The sequence below is a fragment of the Gekko japonicus genome, unplaced genomic scaffold (genome assembly GCF_001447785.1).
Source record: "Gekko japonicus isolate JY-2015 unplaced genomic scaffold, Gekko_japonicus_V1.1 scaffold125, whole genome shotgun sequence".
NCBI lineage: Eukaryota > Metazoa > Chordata > Lepidosauria > Squamata > Gekkonidae > Gekko > Gekko japonicus.
In genome coordinates this window covers 1,033,541-1,049,001 of record NW_015165834.1, presented here as the reverse complement: position 1 = coordinate 1,049,001, position 15,461 = coordinate 1,033,541, and the positions used below count along the sequence as shown (strand labels likewise).

General features: G+C 44.2%; 1 protein-coding gene across 1 annotated transcript in view; it reads left to right on the top strand.

Annotated features, from left to right (window-relative positions):
* PREX1 (phosphatidylinositol-3,4,5-trisphosphate-dependent Rac exchange factor 1) overlaps window positions 1–15,461 on the top strand; it is a 202,993-nt gene that overhangs the window by 54,965 nt on the left and 132,567 nt on the right. The window contains exons 7-8 of the mRNA XM_015410907.1: window positions 4,046–4,179; window positions 7,983–7,990. Of these exons, the coding sequence (XP_015266393.1) occupies window positions 4,046–4,179; window positions 7,983–7,990 (142 nt within the window). The remainder of the gene's footprint in view (window positions 1–4,045; window positions 4,180–7,982; window positions 7,991–15,461) is intronic.

Here is a 15,461-nt window from a genome sequence, read left to right as displayed (position 1 = left end):
CCTAAAATTAAGAAAATAAACATTTTATTTCAGAAATGTGCCCAGGATGTGCCCAGTGCTAGGATTGTTCATAGTTTAGGTACCTAAGAGGTAAATGATCATTTGCTTCTTGATCTTTTAATCTTAGAGCATTGTTTTCTCTAGTTTGCCTGATTCCTTAGGTCAGCTTATTGGGCAGACCAAATCATGTGGGTGTGTCATCAGATACCACTACAAGCTCTGGCACAGCTGTTCCTGAAAGAGCAGTTTGTGTCAGAGTTCTCTCAGCCCCACCTACCTCACAGGGTATCTGTTGTGGGGAGGGGAAGGGAAAGGAGTTTGTAAGCTGCTCTGAGACTCCAAGTGAAGGGCAGGGTATAAATCCAATCTCTTCTTCTTCTTCTTCACTCCATATTTCATTTATGCACAAGGACCAAAACAGTCTATAACAAGTTAACAAGTTAATAATTAATCCTTTCTTTATATGAGCGTTTATGAAAAGCTTTTGCAGACTCATAGTGTGATATAATCCTTACAGCACCAGTATTATCCTGGTATGAGTTCATTGCTTATGAGAGCTGGTTCCAACACACTATGGCTGCAGTCCTAAGAACCCTTCTTGGGAGTAAGCCCCATTAATAGCAAAGGACTTACTTCTGAGTAGATCTGCTTAGGCTAGCTCCCTCTGGTACTGTGATTCCATCTTAAAAAGGAGAGTGCACAACTGGGTGAAAAATAATTGAAGTTGTGATGATGTATGCACGTTAAACTTCTTTCAGACCCGCTTCTGGAACTCTGCATTGGCCTTGTGTTGGTCATGTTGGCTATTGCAAAGAAGCTGTGTGCTCAGAATTAGGTAGGCCATCCCACTGGAGAATCCCTATAGCATGGCGAGAGAGCTACTGTAGTGCAATATAGTGTACTGGCAGGGTATAAATATTTTAATAAATAAACAGTATTGTCCAGGGCTCTTTTTGTAGAAAAAGCCCAGCAGGAACTTATTAGCATAATAGGCAACACCAAACAGCAGGAACTCATTAGCATATTGGGCCACACCCCTGACAGCACAGCTCATTAGCACATTAGGCTGCACCCACATGTTACCAGAAGTGTGGTTATCCAGCCACACCCACCTTTTGCTTGTTATTCTGTTTACCTTGTTTGTTGTCAAAACCCAGGGCCTTTTTTTGTAGCAGGAACTCCTTTGCATGTTAGGCCACACACCCCTAATGTAGCCAATCCTAATGAGTTTCTGCTGTTGGGTGTGGCCTATTATGCTAATGAGTTCCTGCTGGGCGTGGCCAACTCGGGAGCCAGCCGGAACTCCGTTCCTGTGCGTTCCTGCCCAAAAATAGCCCTGATTGTGTCTATGAGGCTGAACTGTGAACCAAGAAGCCCACCAGTTTAATTCTTACCCTTGCCATGAACTCAGTAGATGGCACTAGATTATTTGCAGCATCACCTGCCCTTCTGCAGCATTGGATAAATACTGTTGAACTACCTTGAGAGGTTGCTGTAAAGATTTCCAAGATAATGTATGTGGAATTCATTGAATGTGCTAAATGCCATCTGTATAAATGATTCTGACTGTATTTGGAAAATTGTCCACTCCCCCCATGTCGCAAGTGTTAAACTTCTGTTGTGTATTCAGTGAAAATGGAAAGGAAGTTATCTTGCTGACAATGTGTGTTTCACAACTCTCAATCATTTTTCTCTTTTTTTCCAGTAAGGCATCGGTAGGTCAAATGATCTAATCCACTTCCTTAGTTTGGTTTGCATAGCAGATAAAGAAGTATTTTTTTATACACATACACACATTCAGGTGGTTAGCCATGTCTGTCTGAAGCAATAGAACAAAGTTTGAGTCCAGTGGCACCTTTAAGACCAACAAAGTTTATACCCAGTTTAATTAAACTTTGATGGTCTTAAAGGATGCCACTGGACTCAAACTTTGTTCTATATATAGATAACCATTAAGTCTATTAATAGGCCATTTAAAAAGCCATTAAAAAGGCCATTAGAAGCCAAAGCCATTAAAGGCAAACCATTAAAATTAAAGCATGAAACAGCATTGAGAAGCCTAAAATGATATTGATAAAACTATCCTTAGACCAGAAGCGAGCCATAAAGTAGATAAAAAAGATACAACCCCTTAGTTAAAAACCTGGTAAATTTTTACCAGATTATTTTTATTTATTTCCTGCTTTCTTCCTCATGGGGACTCAAAGCAGATGATCACATCTTTCTCCCACCTCTCAGAACAACAACCCTGTGAAGTAAGTCAGGCTGAGAGATTATGATGGGCCCACGGTCATACAGGGAGCTCCCAAGGCACAGTGAGGATTCTAGCTGGGTTCTCCCAGGTCCTAGACCACCACTCTAACCACGGTGCCACACCGGCTCTCTCTCTCTGGAGGATTACCTGAATGTTTCTGTCCTTAGAAGTTCTGCTAAATGTTCTGTCAAAAAAAGATTCTTATACCTGGTCCTTCTTCACTCAGAGTGTATGGAGAGGGCATAGAAGTCTGTGTACCAATTCTGTATATACATATAGTCCCAAGGCAGCCTACAGAACAAAATAATGCAACTGCTCACTTGTTTATTATTGATTAATTGCATTTAAAACACCTTTACCCTGCCTTTTTCTTTGAGCAGGCTCAAGGCAGCTTGCCACACTTGGCCACTGTCACCTTATGGTGACTCCCCATCTCCCCATTTTGCCGATCATGAAATTTTGTTTTTAAATGTTTGTAGCTGTATTAAGAAAATCACCGGCGGCAAGCATAGAGCCCAGTGGTGGCTGTGAGCAAACAGAACTGTCTCCCCAAGAAGGCCTGCCTGGCATCATCTTTGCTGATCTTGCTGTACTAAATAAGCATGCTTTTATTTCCCCAAACTTTTGATTGGACGGATGGTAGCTCAGTGTTACTGCATGTCCTTTGCCAGTGGAAAGTCCCAGGTCCATTCTCTGGTATCTCCAGTTAACAGATATTAGCTGATATGAATGACCTTTGCCTGAGACTCTGGAGAGCCTCTGTCAGTCTGAGTAGACAATACTGACCTTGATAGACCAGTGATCTGACTTGGTAAGAAGCAGCTTCATGTGTTGATTTTGCTGCTTAGTTAGTGTTTATCAGTCTTTGCTATTCTTTATTGTTCAGCTCTTCTTTTGTTTAGCTTACTGCTGGGATTTCAAATTTGTTTGTATTTGACGGGTTGAATCTAAATCTTGCTTTCTAGTCATGGAAAGTCACTTCCTCTCCTGGAGGAAAGAGATACTTTTGCACGCTATTCCCCCTTATAACTTCAACCCTCTTATCATACCCAGTGAGATTCCTAGGGGTCCTTAACTTCCTGGTCAACATTTAAGGATGGGTGTAAAAGTGGGGAGGTGTGAAAGTCCCATTTGATAAGCTTCACTTTTGGCTCTTTGGAGCCAGCCCTAGAATCATAGAATCATAGAGTTGGAAGGGACCTCCAGGGTCATCTAGTCCATCCCCCTGTGTAATGCAGGAAATTCACAAGTACCTCCCCCCCCCACATCCCCTGTTCCGTGCCCTGTTTTCATACAATGTGGTATATTTTTATGTGCGTCTTTGTTTTCAGGAAAAGTGGTTTATGATGTTTTAAAATAAATAATATCCACAAAATGGCATCTCTCGTATGGTGTGATTTAAAGCAACGTACATTTTATGGTGTATTTCTCCTGCATCATTTAATTATTTGCATGGCTTAATACATTACTATTTTTGCTATTATTTTTTATTTCATGCAACAGCCGTAATTCTGAGATGAAAATTAGCCCCCAGACCTGCTGTAACAAATTTCTTAAAACTAGGAGAATGTTTAGTTCTGAAGCCAGTAATAAGCAACACACAAAGAGGTGGGTATGTGCAGGGAGAAGGGGCAGAAGGCATCGGGTTTATTGTAAGGCTTCACCTTGCAATCAAAGTAACCTTCTGCAAGACGGAGGTGATGAGCATAAACATCAGCGCTTCGTGGAAATTCTTGATTGCAACTTCAATTAGAGGGGAAGATTTGAGCAAACTGTCGTTTTCTGCTCTAGGGATCCAACCTGACAGATATCTGCACCCAGCTCCTGCTCCAGGGTACCTTGTTAAAAATCTCAGCGGGAAACATCCAGGAGAGGACGTTTTTTCTCTTCGATAACCTTCTGGTCTACTGCAAGCGGAAATCCAGGTGAGCCCCCCTTGTCTGTGTCACTCTGGGGATTCTTACCATCTTTCCTGCCTGGGATGATCACTGCAAATTGCATAAGAGCAAGGGAAACCTTTATCTGTACCTTTACATTTTGTTTACCTTTACAGCCCAGTAATTCAAGCCCTGCTTCAAAAGCAGTGGTTGTCATATCTGGTTCAGGCATAACCAATTAGGAAGCAGTAACCTTGCTGGGGTGATGTTGTGGTGCGTTTGGAGGAAAGAGCTGTCCTGGTGTCGCTTCCTCCCCTTCCTCCACCAGCTAAAGGCTGCGTGATGTTTGCTGCAGCCCACTGAAGAGACAGCGCTCAGCCAGCACAGAAGGGGGGATCTATTAAAACTCTTTAGTCCCAATCTAAAGCCCTTGTTGGTTTCTCTATTGGCAATGTCCACACCATACAGGAGCTGGGATTCTTGAACTGTGGCCTAAATGGGGAGGGGGAAAAATTCTCTGCCTTCCTGTTAGTGTAAGTAAAGAAATATAAAAGAGGGATTTCGCCAGGCCTTCCGGTCTTCCGCCGTCCTCTGAAGTTTGCTCAACTTCATGTTCGTTGCATCGATGACACTGTCTAACCATCTCATCCTTTGCCGTCCCCGTCTTCTTTGACCTTCAATCTTTCCCAGCATCAGGGTCTTCTCCAGTGAGTGCTCCCTTCTCATTTGGCGGCCAAAGTATTTGAGCTTCAGTTTCATTATCTGGCCTCCCAGGGAACAGTCAGGGTCGATTTCTTTTAGGATTGACTGATCCTAAGAGTGATCCCCTGGAGAAGGAAATGGCAACCCACTCCAGTATTTTTGCCAAGAAAACCCCATGGACAGTATCAAAAGGCTACTACTACTACAACTACATTTATTAATCGCCCCATCCTAGTTTGCGCCAGGCGATGTACAACAGAGGCATAAAGCCATAAAGTGAATATACAAAACATTAAAAATCCAGAATAACAAAAGTAGAATAACAAGTTTTTAAAAACCAAATTAAAAGTCCCAGATGACGTCCTTAAAAATTTCATCCCAGTTCTGGACTGCCTGGCCACTTTCTGGGCAGGGAGAGTGGGAACACAGGATCAGAATTAAAGGGAGGAGGAGAGGAAGAGGGTGCCAGCCACGATAGCACACCGTTGCCACCTTGAGCTTTTGGAGGAAGGGTGGGGTAAAAATGCCACGAGGCTCCATAGCATTAACATTTCCTGGGAATAAGCTGTCAAGGAAGCCTATGAAAAATTATAGTTTCCCCTTTTGTTTCCCTGCATTATCTCTTGCCCTTTTTCTGTCTGAGTTGACAGGGATGAGGGCCGAACCAATCCTCTGCTACATGGTTAAGGAAGAGGCTGCCTGGGATGGTATATTCTGATGTATCTTTACTTGGGGCCATGAGGATTTTCTGCCTCAGGTGCCCAAACGTGAGGGAGGAGAGGGGCTCTCGTTTTCCCACACCTGTTGAGGGAGACACACTTTCCACTCTGAGGCCCATGACTGTAGAGGATGCCGTTATACGGCACCACCGACTGGGCTCCACAGAGTGCTGCTAGAGTGACAGGAGATGATGCGTTGCAGAACAGAAGTGATGTGTCCTGGCCCTGCACTCAGCATCAGTCCCCCAGCTGCAAACCTTCTCAGAACAGGTGGTTCAGGCAGGAGCAATCGGAGACTGGGCACACGGCCAAGAGTAATTGGGAGGCTTTTTGAAGCTTGATGTGAGAGAACGCATGGGGATTCCTGAGAATACCTCAGGCAAAGCAAGTGACTGTGAAAAAGAGGAAGGATGCAGCCACACGCAGTACTAAGGAGGCAAGAAGAGAGGGTCATTTAGCCATCTGCAGCCTGTAATTCTTCCTAGCTCCCCCCCTCCCCAAAATATACTTTCCTCATGTATTGTGAGAGGATGAGGGGATATTGAGATTTTATCCATCAATTGACTTGCAAAGCCTTGGAAACAGTTTGGAAAGGGTGTTACTTTTTCTCTGTCAGCTTTCATATTTCTTTCTTTTTTTAATTTCCCAATTTCAACCTTTTAAAAATGCCAGGGTTGTTTTGTTTTTGTCACCCCCCACCCCGCCTCCTAGATTTTCCCATCCTTCATCCCACTCTGTTTTCACATCCCCTTTCTTACAAATCATCATTGAACCCTTTCTAGCTTCCTTAATTCTTCTCTTGCCTTCTCCCTCATCTCTCTCCCCTCCCTCTTTGATTCTTTCTGGTTCCATTTGTAGTCGGGGATTAATACAACCCCTCCCTTTCTGCAGTTTTCCTGGAACACCAAGTTTTAGGAAACAAAATGTTCCAGTGCCTTTCAAGAGAGTATTCTTGCTTGTGCAGAGCAGGCATTAGTGAGCGTGTTTCCCGTAGTTTGGCTTGGATTCGGATAAGGCAGCTCCGACACTCTGTGTCCCCCAAAGGATCTCTGTTTATGTTTCCTTAATAACCGCAGCAAGAACTGTCCAAATCCCCGGGATCTGATTTTCATTAAAAAACCAGAGGGTTTGAAGAAATCTGAAGCGTGTTACCTCATATTTAAAGATATATTTAGATGCAGCAGCCAAGCCACTATACTTTTGGAGAGTTCTTCTGTCTGCCTGCTATTTAAAGCCTTGTCCAGATGGAAGGGAATAACTACCCACTTGTAGAAGCTGGCCAGCTGCAGGTCTCAACAAGTGACATGCTAATGGAATGCGGCATTGGGAGGCTGCTTTACATTATGTTAATAGGATGCAGCTTTTCCCAACAGCCGGAGGGACACTTACACTTTCACTCAGGTGGATTTTAAAACTTCTTACAGCGCCGAATCTGCTTATGGTTGTCTGTTCTTGGTTCTGCTCTGAGGCCTCTTCCACGTTTTTCATTGAAGCAGTGTGGAAACAATATTGTGTGATCCCATGGAGCGGTGTTATGTGTGTGAATACCAGAACCACATGGTTTGGACCAGTCACATGGGCCTTTCTTGTTCTGTTATCTCAAGTGGGCGGTGTTTGGGGTTGATAAGACCTATATGATTTCCCCTGTCCTTGCGTTTCCAGTATTCACAACTGCGGCGCCACCATATTTAGCACATCCCTGGGAAGGCAGTGTCTAAAATGGACACTCCAGACAGGGACTTGAGAGTCATTAAAAGCAGGCTCCTATGGTTTAGACCAATGTATCCCAACCTGTGGGTCCTGACCCAAAACTGGGGCACGAAGTCTATGAAAATGGGACCCAGGCTTTTGTGGTTTTTTTGATTTGCACATGTTCTGTTTTTTAAAGCAGGTCATTGTACCAAGTAAATTTGGATTTGTGGGTCACCATACCGAAAAGGTTGGGAACCACTGATTTAGATGGCCTGGAGCTGAATAACAGCAGGCCTACCAATTGCTTTATTCCCCTGGCTTAGGGTTCACATTCTCTCTTCTTGAGCACAACATTTTGTGGTTGTGAAATCATGGTTAATTACATCCTTTAAGACAGGGCTCACTGGAAAAAACAATAATGCTCAGAAAAGTAGAAGGTAGCAGGAAAAGAGGAAGACTCATGAGAGAGATTGACTCAATAAAGGAAGCCACCACCTTCAGTTTGCAAGATAGCACATTTTGGAGGTCATTATGCATAGGGTCGCCATAAAGTCAGAAACAACTTGAGAGCACATTACGCTCACACACACATATATAATTTAAGAAATGTACACTGTACTGAGAAGAGGGTATGTTGGTTTCTTCTTCAAAAACATGTAATTGGTACCCATATGGTGGTTAGGAGTAACTGTTGAAGTTCTGGCATCCCCAGTAGTGCTTTGTGGCCATGATTACTAGGTGTACAGGTAGGTTGTAACATGCAGTATCAGGACTCAAGCATGTGGTGGATAATCTTGAGTAGAGAGCAAAAAGGATGTCAAGCAGGGATTGCACCTCTTCTCCACCATCAAACTAAGGAGAGAACTGCAGACCAACCAGCCCAGCAAGGATGTAGGTCAGGCGATACTCTTTGACACTCTGTAAAGACTTTCAGGCTAGGCTTGCTTGCTGGTTTTAGCAGCTGGGAGATTTTGCTCTGACTGCACCTTACTGACTACAGAGTGCTTTTGCATAGCTTTCCCTTGGCCTGGCTCTCCAAAGGAACTGGATCTAATCCACAGACTGCCTGACTTTGTGTTCTGCTTTGTTCTTTTAGCAGAGGCAGCCGGCTTTACTGTTTGAACTGAGTCCCATTGCACAATGCAGGAAACGTTCACTTTGAACATAAGAACATAAGAGACGCCAATGTTGGATCAGGCCAAAGGCCCATCCAGCCCAACACTCTGTATCACACAGTGGCCAGAAACACCAGTGCCATCAGGAGGTCCAGCAGTGGGGCCAGGACATTAAAAGCCCTTCCACTGTTGACCCCCCCAAGCACCAAGAAGACAGAGCATCACTTGCCCCAGAGTCCCTATCTATACCTTGTGGCTAATAGCCACTGATGGACCTTTGCTCCATATGCTTATCTAATTCCCTTTTGAAGCCGTCCATGCTTGTAGCCGCCACCACTTCCTGTGGCAGTGAATTCCATGTGTTAATCACTCTTTGGGTGAAGAAGTACTTCCTTTTATCCGTTCTAACCCGACCGCTCAGCAATTTCATGGAGTGCCCACGGGTTCTTGTATTGTGAGAAAGGGAGAAAAGTACCTCTTTCTTTACCTGCTCTTTCCCATGCATAATCTTATAAACCTCGATCATGTCACCCCTCAGTCGTCTTTTCTCCAAGCTAAAGAGCCCTAAGCGCTTTAACCTTTCCTCATAGGGAAAGTGTTCCAACCCTTTTATCATTCGAGTTGCCCTTTTCTGCACTTTTTCCAAAGCTATAATATCCTTTTTAAGGTGTGGTGACCAGAATTGCACACAGTATTCCAAATGAGGTCTCACCATTGATTTATATAGGGGCATTATTATATTGGCTGATCTGTTTTCAATACCCTTCCTAATAATCCCCAGCATAACATTGGCTTTTTTTATTGCAGTCACACACTGTCTCGACATTTTCAGTGAGTTATCCACTACAACTCCAAGATCTCTCTCTTGCTCAGTCTCTGCCAGTTCAGACCCCATCAATGTGTATTTATATTTAGGATTTTTGGCTCCAATGTGCATCACCTTGCACTTGGCCACATTGAACCCCATTTGCCATGTTGACGCCCACTCGCCCATCCTTGACAGATCCCTTTGGAGTGCCTCACAATCCTCACTGGTTTTGACCAGGCTGGAGAGCATTTTTCTTGGGTCAGCTTAGGAACCCCTGAAAAACAGATCTAAGGATTCTGTGTTTCCATGAGAACAGTGGGGGCAGATTGGTTATTTAACTTACAGGGAAATTTTCTGATGGGACACTGCCCTAGAGGGATGTTGGGGGCCAAGTCCTAGCGACTCTGCCAGTGCCTCCAGGGGCCACGACTTAGACAGTTGATCGGTAATCAGTGTCAGTTCACCATTGCTGCTGTTTTGAGGGGTAAGAGTGAGCCAGTGTCCACTATTGTTGCCACTGAGTTCAGTAACCCCTGAAGTATTGACCAGTAGGGGTAGCTTAGCTGGGATTGTTCCAGGGCCACTTTCATGTCCCAGTTTGCTCTGGATAATAGGCTGATCTGTTTTCAATACCCTTCCTAATAATCCCCAGCATAACATTGGCTTTTTTTATTGCAGTCACACACTGTCTCGACATTTTCAGTGAGTTATCTACTACAACTCCAAGATCTCTCTCTTGCTCAGTCTCTGCCAGTTCAGACCCCATCAATGTGTATTTATATTTAGGATTTTTGGCTCCAATGTGCATCACCTTGCACTTGGCCACATTGAACCCCATTTGCCATGTTGACGCCCACTCGCCCATCCTTGACAGATCCCTTTGGAGTGCCTCACAATCCTCACTGGTTTTGACCAGGTTGGAGAGCATTTTTCTTGGGTCAGCTTAGGAACCCCTGAAAAAGAGATCTAAGGATTCTGTGTTTCCATGAGAACAGTGGGGGCAGATTGGTTATTTAACTTACAGGGAAATTTTCTGATGGGACACTGCCCTAGAGGGATGTTGGGGGCCAAGTCCTAGCGACTCTGCCAGTGCCTCCAGGGGCCACGACTTAGACAGTTGATCGGTAATCAGTGTCAGCTCACCATTGCTGCTGTTTTGAGGGGTAAGAGTGAGCCAGTGTCCACTATTGGTGCCACTGAGTTCAGTATCCCCTGAAGTATTGACCAGTAGGGGCAGCTCAGCTGGGATTGTATCAGGGCCACTTTCATGTCCCAGTTTGCTCCGGATAACGGGGTATAGATACAAGGAGCAACTGTTCCTGTGATCCCCCCTTATACGTACTTTTATAAAATGTTGTCTTCATAGAAAATGGACTGGAGGTTCATTGTCTAGAGTAGGTTTAGGGAAGCCTCCTCATTGCAAAAGTACGGGTTCTAATACATTTTGTTCTATCATAGCTCCTCATCAGGGAAAGCTAACATTTTAAAGGTCTCCCTTTTATATTTTAAAGAAGACTTGCATAGCTTCCTCAAGGAAGTTGTTTCTAAACCACCTCTTTTATTTGGTGTCCTAACAAGGTGCCCCCCCCCCAGCCCTTCGTTGTTATCATATTGAAGCCTCACCCAGATTCTTGCTTCTATTGGAGAAGTGCTTGTTTTTAGACATGAAAGCCTAGTGAAACTTAGTGGGACGATAATAATTATAGTTTTCTGTAAGGGTAGAAAGTGGCTTCCCTGGATCAGCCTATCCCACTTCACTGCATATGCATGAAAGTACACAGTTTCATTCCAAGGAACCAAAAATAAATCTCCAGAAAATGAATTCGTTTTGGCTGCTGCAGCATACCGTCATTTTCCCCTGATCATGTACCTGGCACACGAGGCAGGGTATCATTTTGTTATGACTTCTGTGGCGTTATGCTCTGCAGGCATCTTGGTTGGGTGCATCTTCGTTACTCTTGAAGTCTGCTTGTGACACTGAATGGCCGAGTTCAGACTGGCAGTTTGGCCCGGCAGCCAAACGTTTCAGGAGCGTTTCAGTAGCAGTCACCGTCACACAGGTACATCTTTCAGGCGCCCCCCAGCCGTACTCAAGCCGTCTTGTGCCGCTTCCCTCCCGAGGTTAAAAAGTACCAGGTGAAAGTGATAGCAAACCGTGTGTAGAGCGGGTTGATTCTGGTTCCCTGAGTGTGAACGCAAGCACTGCTAAGGCGGGAACAACCCGCAGGTGTTGATAAGAGGCGCTGGCTGTTTCCACGGCCGGCACCCATGCGCATAGGCGCATGCAGCAGAGCACAGAAACAGCCGCTAACAGCCTGCCGGGGGTGTGGCAACAGTGTGAACACTCCCTTGCACTTCCTCCACGGTATCCTCCCACTTCATTCGCTGCAGTGTGAACGGGAATACCACGACCAAGCTGTTCTGGGTCTGTTCCGGGTCTTCGTTGCCACGACTCCCTAGCGCTTCAAATTGCCAGTCTGAACTTGGCCAATGACTCAGATTGTGTAAGTAAACTTGTGCGCAGGAGGTTTACTTCTATTTATTAAAATATTTCTATCCCACCTTTCCTGTGGTACAGTTCACAAGGTAGCTAACAAACCAAATTAAAATATCTTGTGATAGTTAAAAGTCGTAAATCTGAATAAAAATAATAATCCTGCATTGGGAATTCAGCATTCAGATGAAATACAGAGCAATATAAAGCAAAAGCAGCCAGGATTTCTAGGCTGGAGTCTTCTAAAAGATCATGGATTTAGCCTGGAATCTAAATGCCATCAGAGATAGAGTGAAACAAGCTTCCTTGGGAAAGGAGTTCCATAATTTCGGTGCCTCTCTTGAAAAGGCCCTGTCTCATGTGGCCACCCACTGGACATCAAATGGTGAGGCTGAATGAAAAGACTTTAGTGTACATTATTTATTTATTTACCTGCTTTATTTATACCATGCCTTTCTCCCCAACGGGGACCCAAAGTGGCTAACATTTACATTCACTCATCATATATGGTGGTTTATCACATCTGAAGTTAGCATGTTGTTGAGACACCCATCTGGGCTGCCAGTTCTGAGTTTGCTAATGCTTGACACAAATGGGACAGTGCACACAGCTAGGGTTACCAGCTAAGTGGCAACAGTCAATGTCCATGTGTGTGTGTGTGAGTATCTCTTATTATGCCAGGAGACCTGGCGATGCTACGTAGCATGTGCAGTAAAACATGACAGTGTGCAATATGGACTGCACAGAGATGTGGCCTCTAGCTTATGTGTTTTAATTACCAGTTTTAATTGCTTTAATGTTTTGCTGTATTTTCCTGCCAACCTAGCAGTTCGAAAGCAAGAAATTGCAAGTAGATAAATAGGTACCACTTCGGTGGGAAGGTAACAGCGTTCCGTGCGCCTTGGTGTTTAGTCATGCCGGCCACATGACCACGGAAACGTCTTCGGACAGCGCTGGCTCTTCGGCTTTGAAACGGAGATGAGCACCGCAACCCTAGAGTCGGATTCGACTGGCTTTCGAGCAAGGGAACCTTTACCTTTACCTTTGCTGTATTTACTGTAGTTTCCTGCCTTGGGTCATAGCTATTGGGAGAAAGGCAAGATATACAAATATTTTAAATAAATATTCTTTATAAGTGTTTGTCTGTGCTCACTTTATCCCATGTTGTGTCTCTTTTGGATCTAAATGGACATTAAGTTGCAACATTCAGAAACGAGAGAGCGTGCTTACGAATTTTCGTGAGCATCGGAAGGTTGGCCTTAGAGTCACCGTACTGAAAAGAAGTTCAGAGGGAGGCTAGGAAGGGAAGCCGTTGAGAGTTCATTAGCAAAGATAATAGCATGTCCTTAGCTCTGATTGAATTAATCATTGCTCTGCATTCGTCTGTGCTCTTGACTCCAACCACATTAGGACTCTCATGTTTCTGATTACAGAACACGCTGTAATTAAAGGATGTTTCTCCCTACATGTCCCTGTGCCCCCCACTAGGGTTTACAGACTCCTACACTAAAGTCCACAAAGTGGTCACTTAACCTCCATCCTTGTTCTGTATGTTGTAGTAAAATTATAGGAGTCTGGAAATTTTATGTGAATAAAGGAGTCAGGCAGTATCCTTGGGCGAATCATTCTGTTGTGACTGATTTCCATCTCAAAGGAGCTGGGAGAGACCCTGAGGTCCCTTGAGCTTAGGAAGCAAAACACTCACAGACTTGCTCAGAACTGTCAACATGGCGAAGTTTCTGTTGACATGTGGCCCAACAAGGGCTGCATGCTTAATGAGGGAATCGATGCATTTGTAATTAAACAGTTGCATATCCACAAAGAGCTAAATATAGCTTCCGTTGGCATGCCGAAGGCTTTAGTGGAGCAGACCAATTGTCCTTCACGTCAACTGGATTGAAAAGAAGATGTATGGCACCAGCTACTTGCCTTTATTTTGAGGTTGCGTTGGTGACATTATTAATTAATTAGCTCTAGCTTTGGACTGCTTTTTTTAAAAAAGAAAAAAAAACCCATTTTATGTGTTCAGTAATAAGGGTTCACTTGTTACCAAACCAAGCTAACCTTCAAACAGGATTTCTCAGAATGGTAAAGGCCATAAATCTAAAACACTAAAATACATGCACATGTCTTTTTTTAAAAAAAATGTGATATTTATTTATTACCATTTTTAAGCTGGAGTGGAGTGGAGAAGGGTTGATCTAGTAACACCTGGTGTCAATGAGACCTATAGATGTTTTCCTCTTCAAGGAGCCAGCCCTTTTTTGGGGGGGGGGGAAGGGGGAAGCCTTCCCCAAATAGATTTGCCAACCTCCAGGTAGGGGCCGGAGACCTCCCAGAATTACAATGGATCCCCAGACTGCATGGCATATTTATTTATTATTTGTTCATTCAAAACATTTATTCCACCTCTCCTGGAGAAAATGGCTGCTTTGGAAGGGCAGCTGTATGGCCTTATACTCTGCTGAGGTTCCTCCCTTCCCTAAAGCACACCGTCCCATTATCTACCCTCAAATCTCCAGGATTTTTTGAACTCAGAGTTGGCTACCCTACCCTTAAGCTTATCACACAGTATGCTCTATTTCCTTCCATTGGATACTGTATTTCACCCAACCTTATTGTTGTACAATAGCTTTAGTTCTCCCAACAAACACACTAATCATAAGGGAAGCACCTGTGAGTTGGCCCTTGGATCACAAATCTCACAGTCTGTTGAGATGCTGAATGGTGCATTCTGGTTACATAAATCTTACCTCATAACTCATATGAGAATACGTCACATGAAAAGCTTATGTGACAGAAGTAAAGCTAGTCTAGACAGAGCGGTGCTTTCAGTTAAGCGATCTGAGACTTCAGCAGGCCTAAACCCTCACTTTAGGGTGTGTCTTAACCCTTTTGCCAACTCCTTGCTCTTTGACATCCAAGGATTTTGGACTTGCTCTGTTTTCTTATTCCTAAAGGTAAAATAAAGCAGGGTACAGGGTAGAATTTTCTTTGTAGTGGACCCCACTCTCTGGAACTCTCAGTCTAATAAAATCAGCCTGTCCACTTCAGGAGTCTTAATGTTCTACTGGAATGTGAAACTTTTAGAAAAATTATTATTTCAAAAAGTCCTTTTGACTGGCTGTTACTGAGCTCTCATGGGGACTCTGCTGTTTGGTCTTCCATTTTTGCTGTCCTAATTATCCCAAGAAAAGAGGTTGATGAAAGCTGCTCTGGGCTCCCATTGTGGAGGAAGGTGTGATATAAATAAAGTAAATAAAAAAGAAATATGGCTGGTTCATTGGTGTAGGTTCATTGGTGGGTGGGTGGGAAGGAGAGAAGAAAGCAAGGAATGGTGAGGATATGGGGGCTGCTAAGAGGAGGGAGGAAATATTGTAGAGAGGGGATACAGGGGGAAGTCCACTACCCCCACCTGCAAGTCTTTGCAAGTTCACACTGATACCGTGCAATTTGGCCAGGGGGAGGGGAGGAAAGTTGAAGACAGGAGGGCAGATAAAGGTAGGTTGCTCATGGGCAATGCTCCCTCTAAGCTGTGGAGTCCTGTGAGCAAAAATTCTACTTTGTAAGCTACTGGCATTAAAGTTGTGAGCCAGTGATTTGGCTACTGCATCAATTAGTTTGCTCCCGAGCCATCCTTCCTGAGCTAAGACAACAATGTGTGAGCCGGAGGCTAAAAAACTGTGAGCTAGCTTACACTAACTCAGCTTAGAGGGAACTCTGCTCATGGGGTGATTGGTGGGAAGGTCAGAAGCAAGCAGTAAAAGTGAGAGGCTATGGGGGCTTTCAGGGAAGGGAAA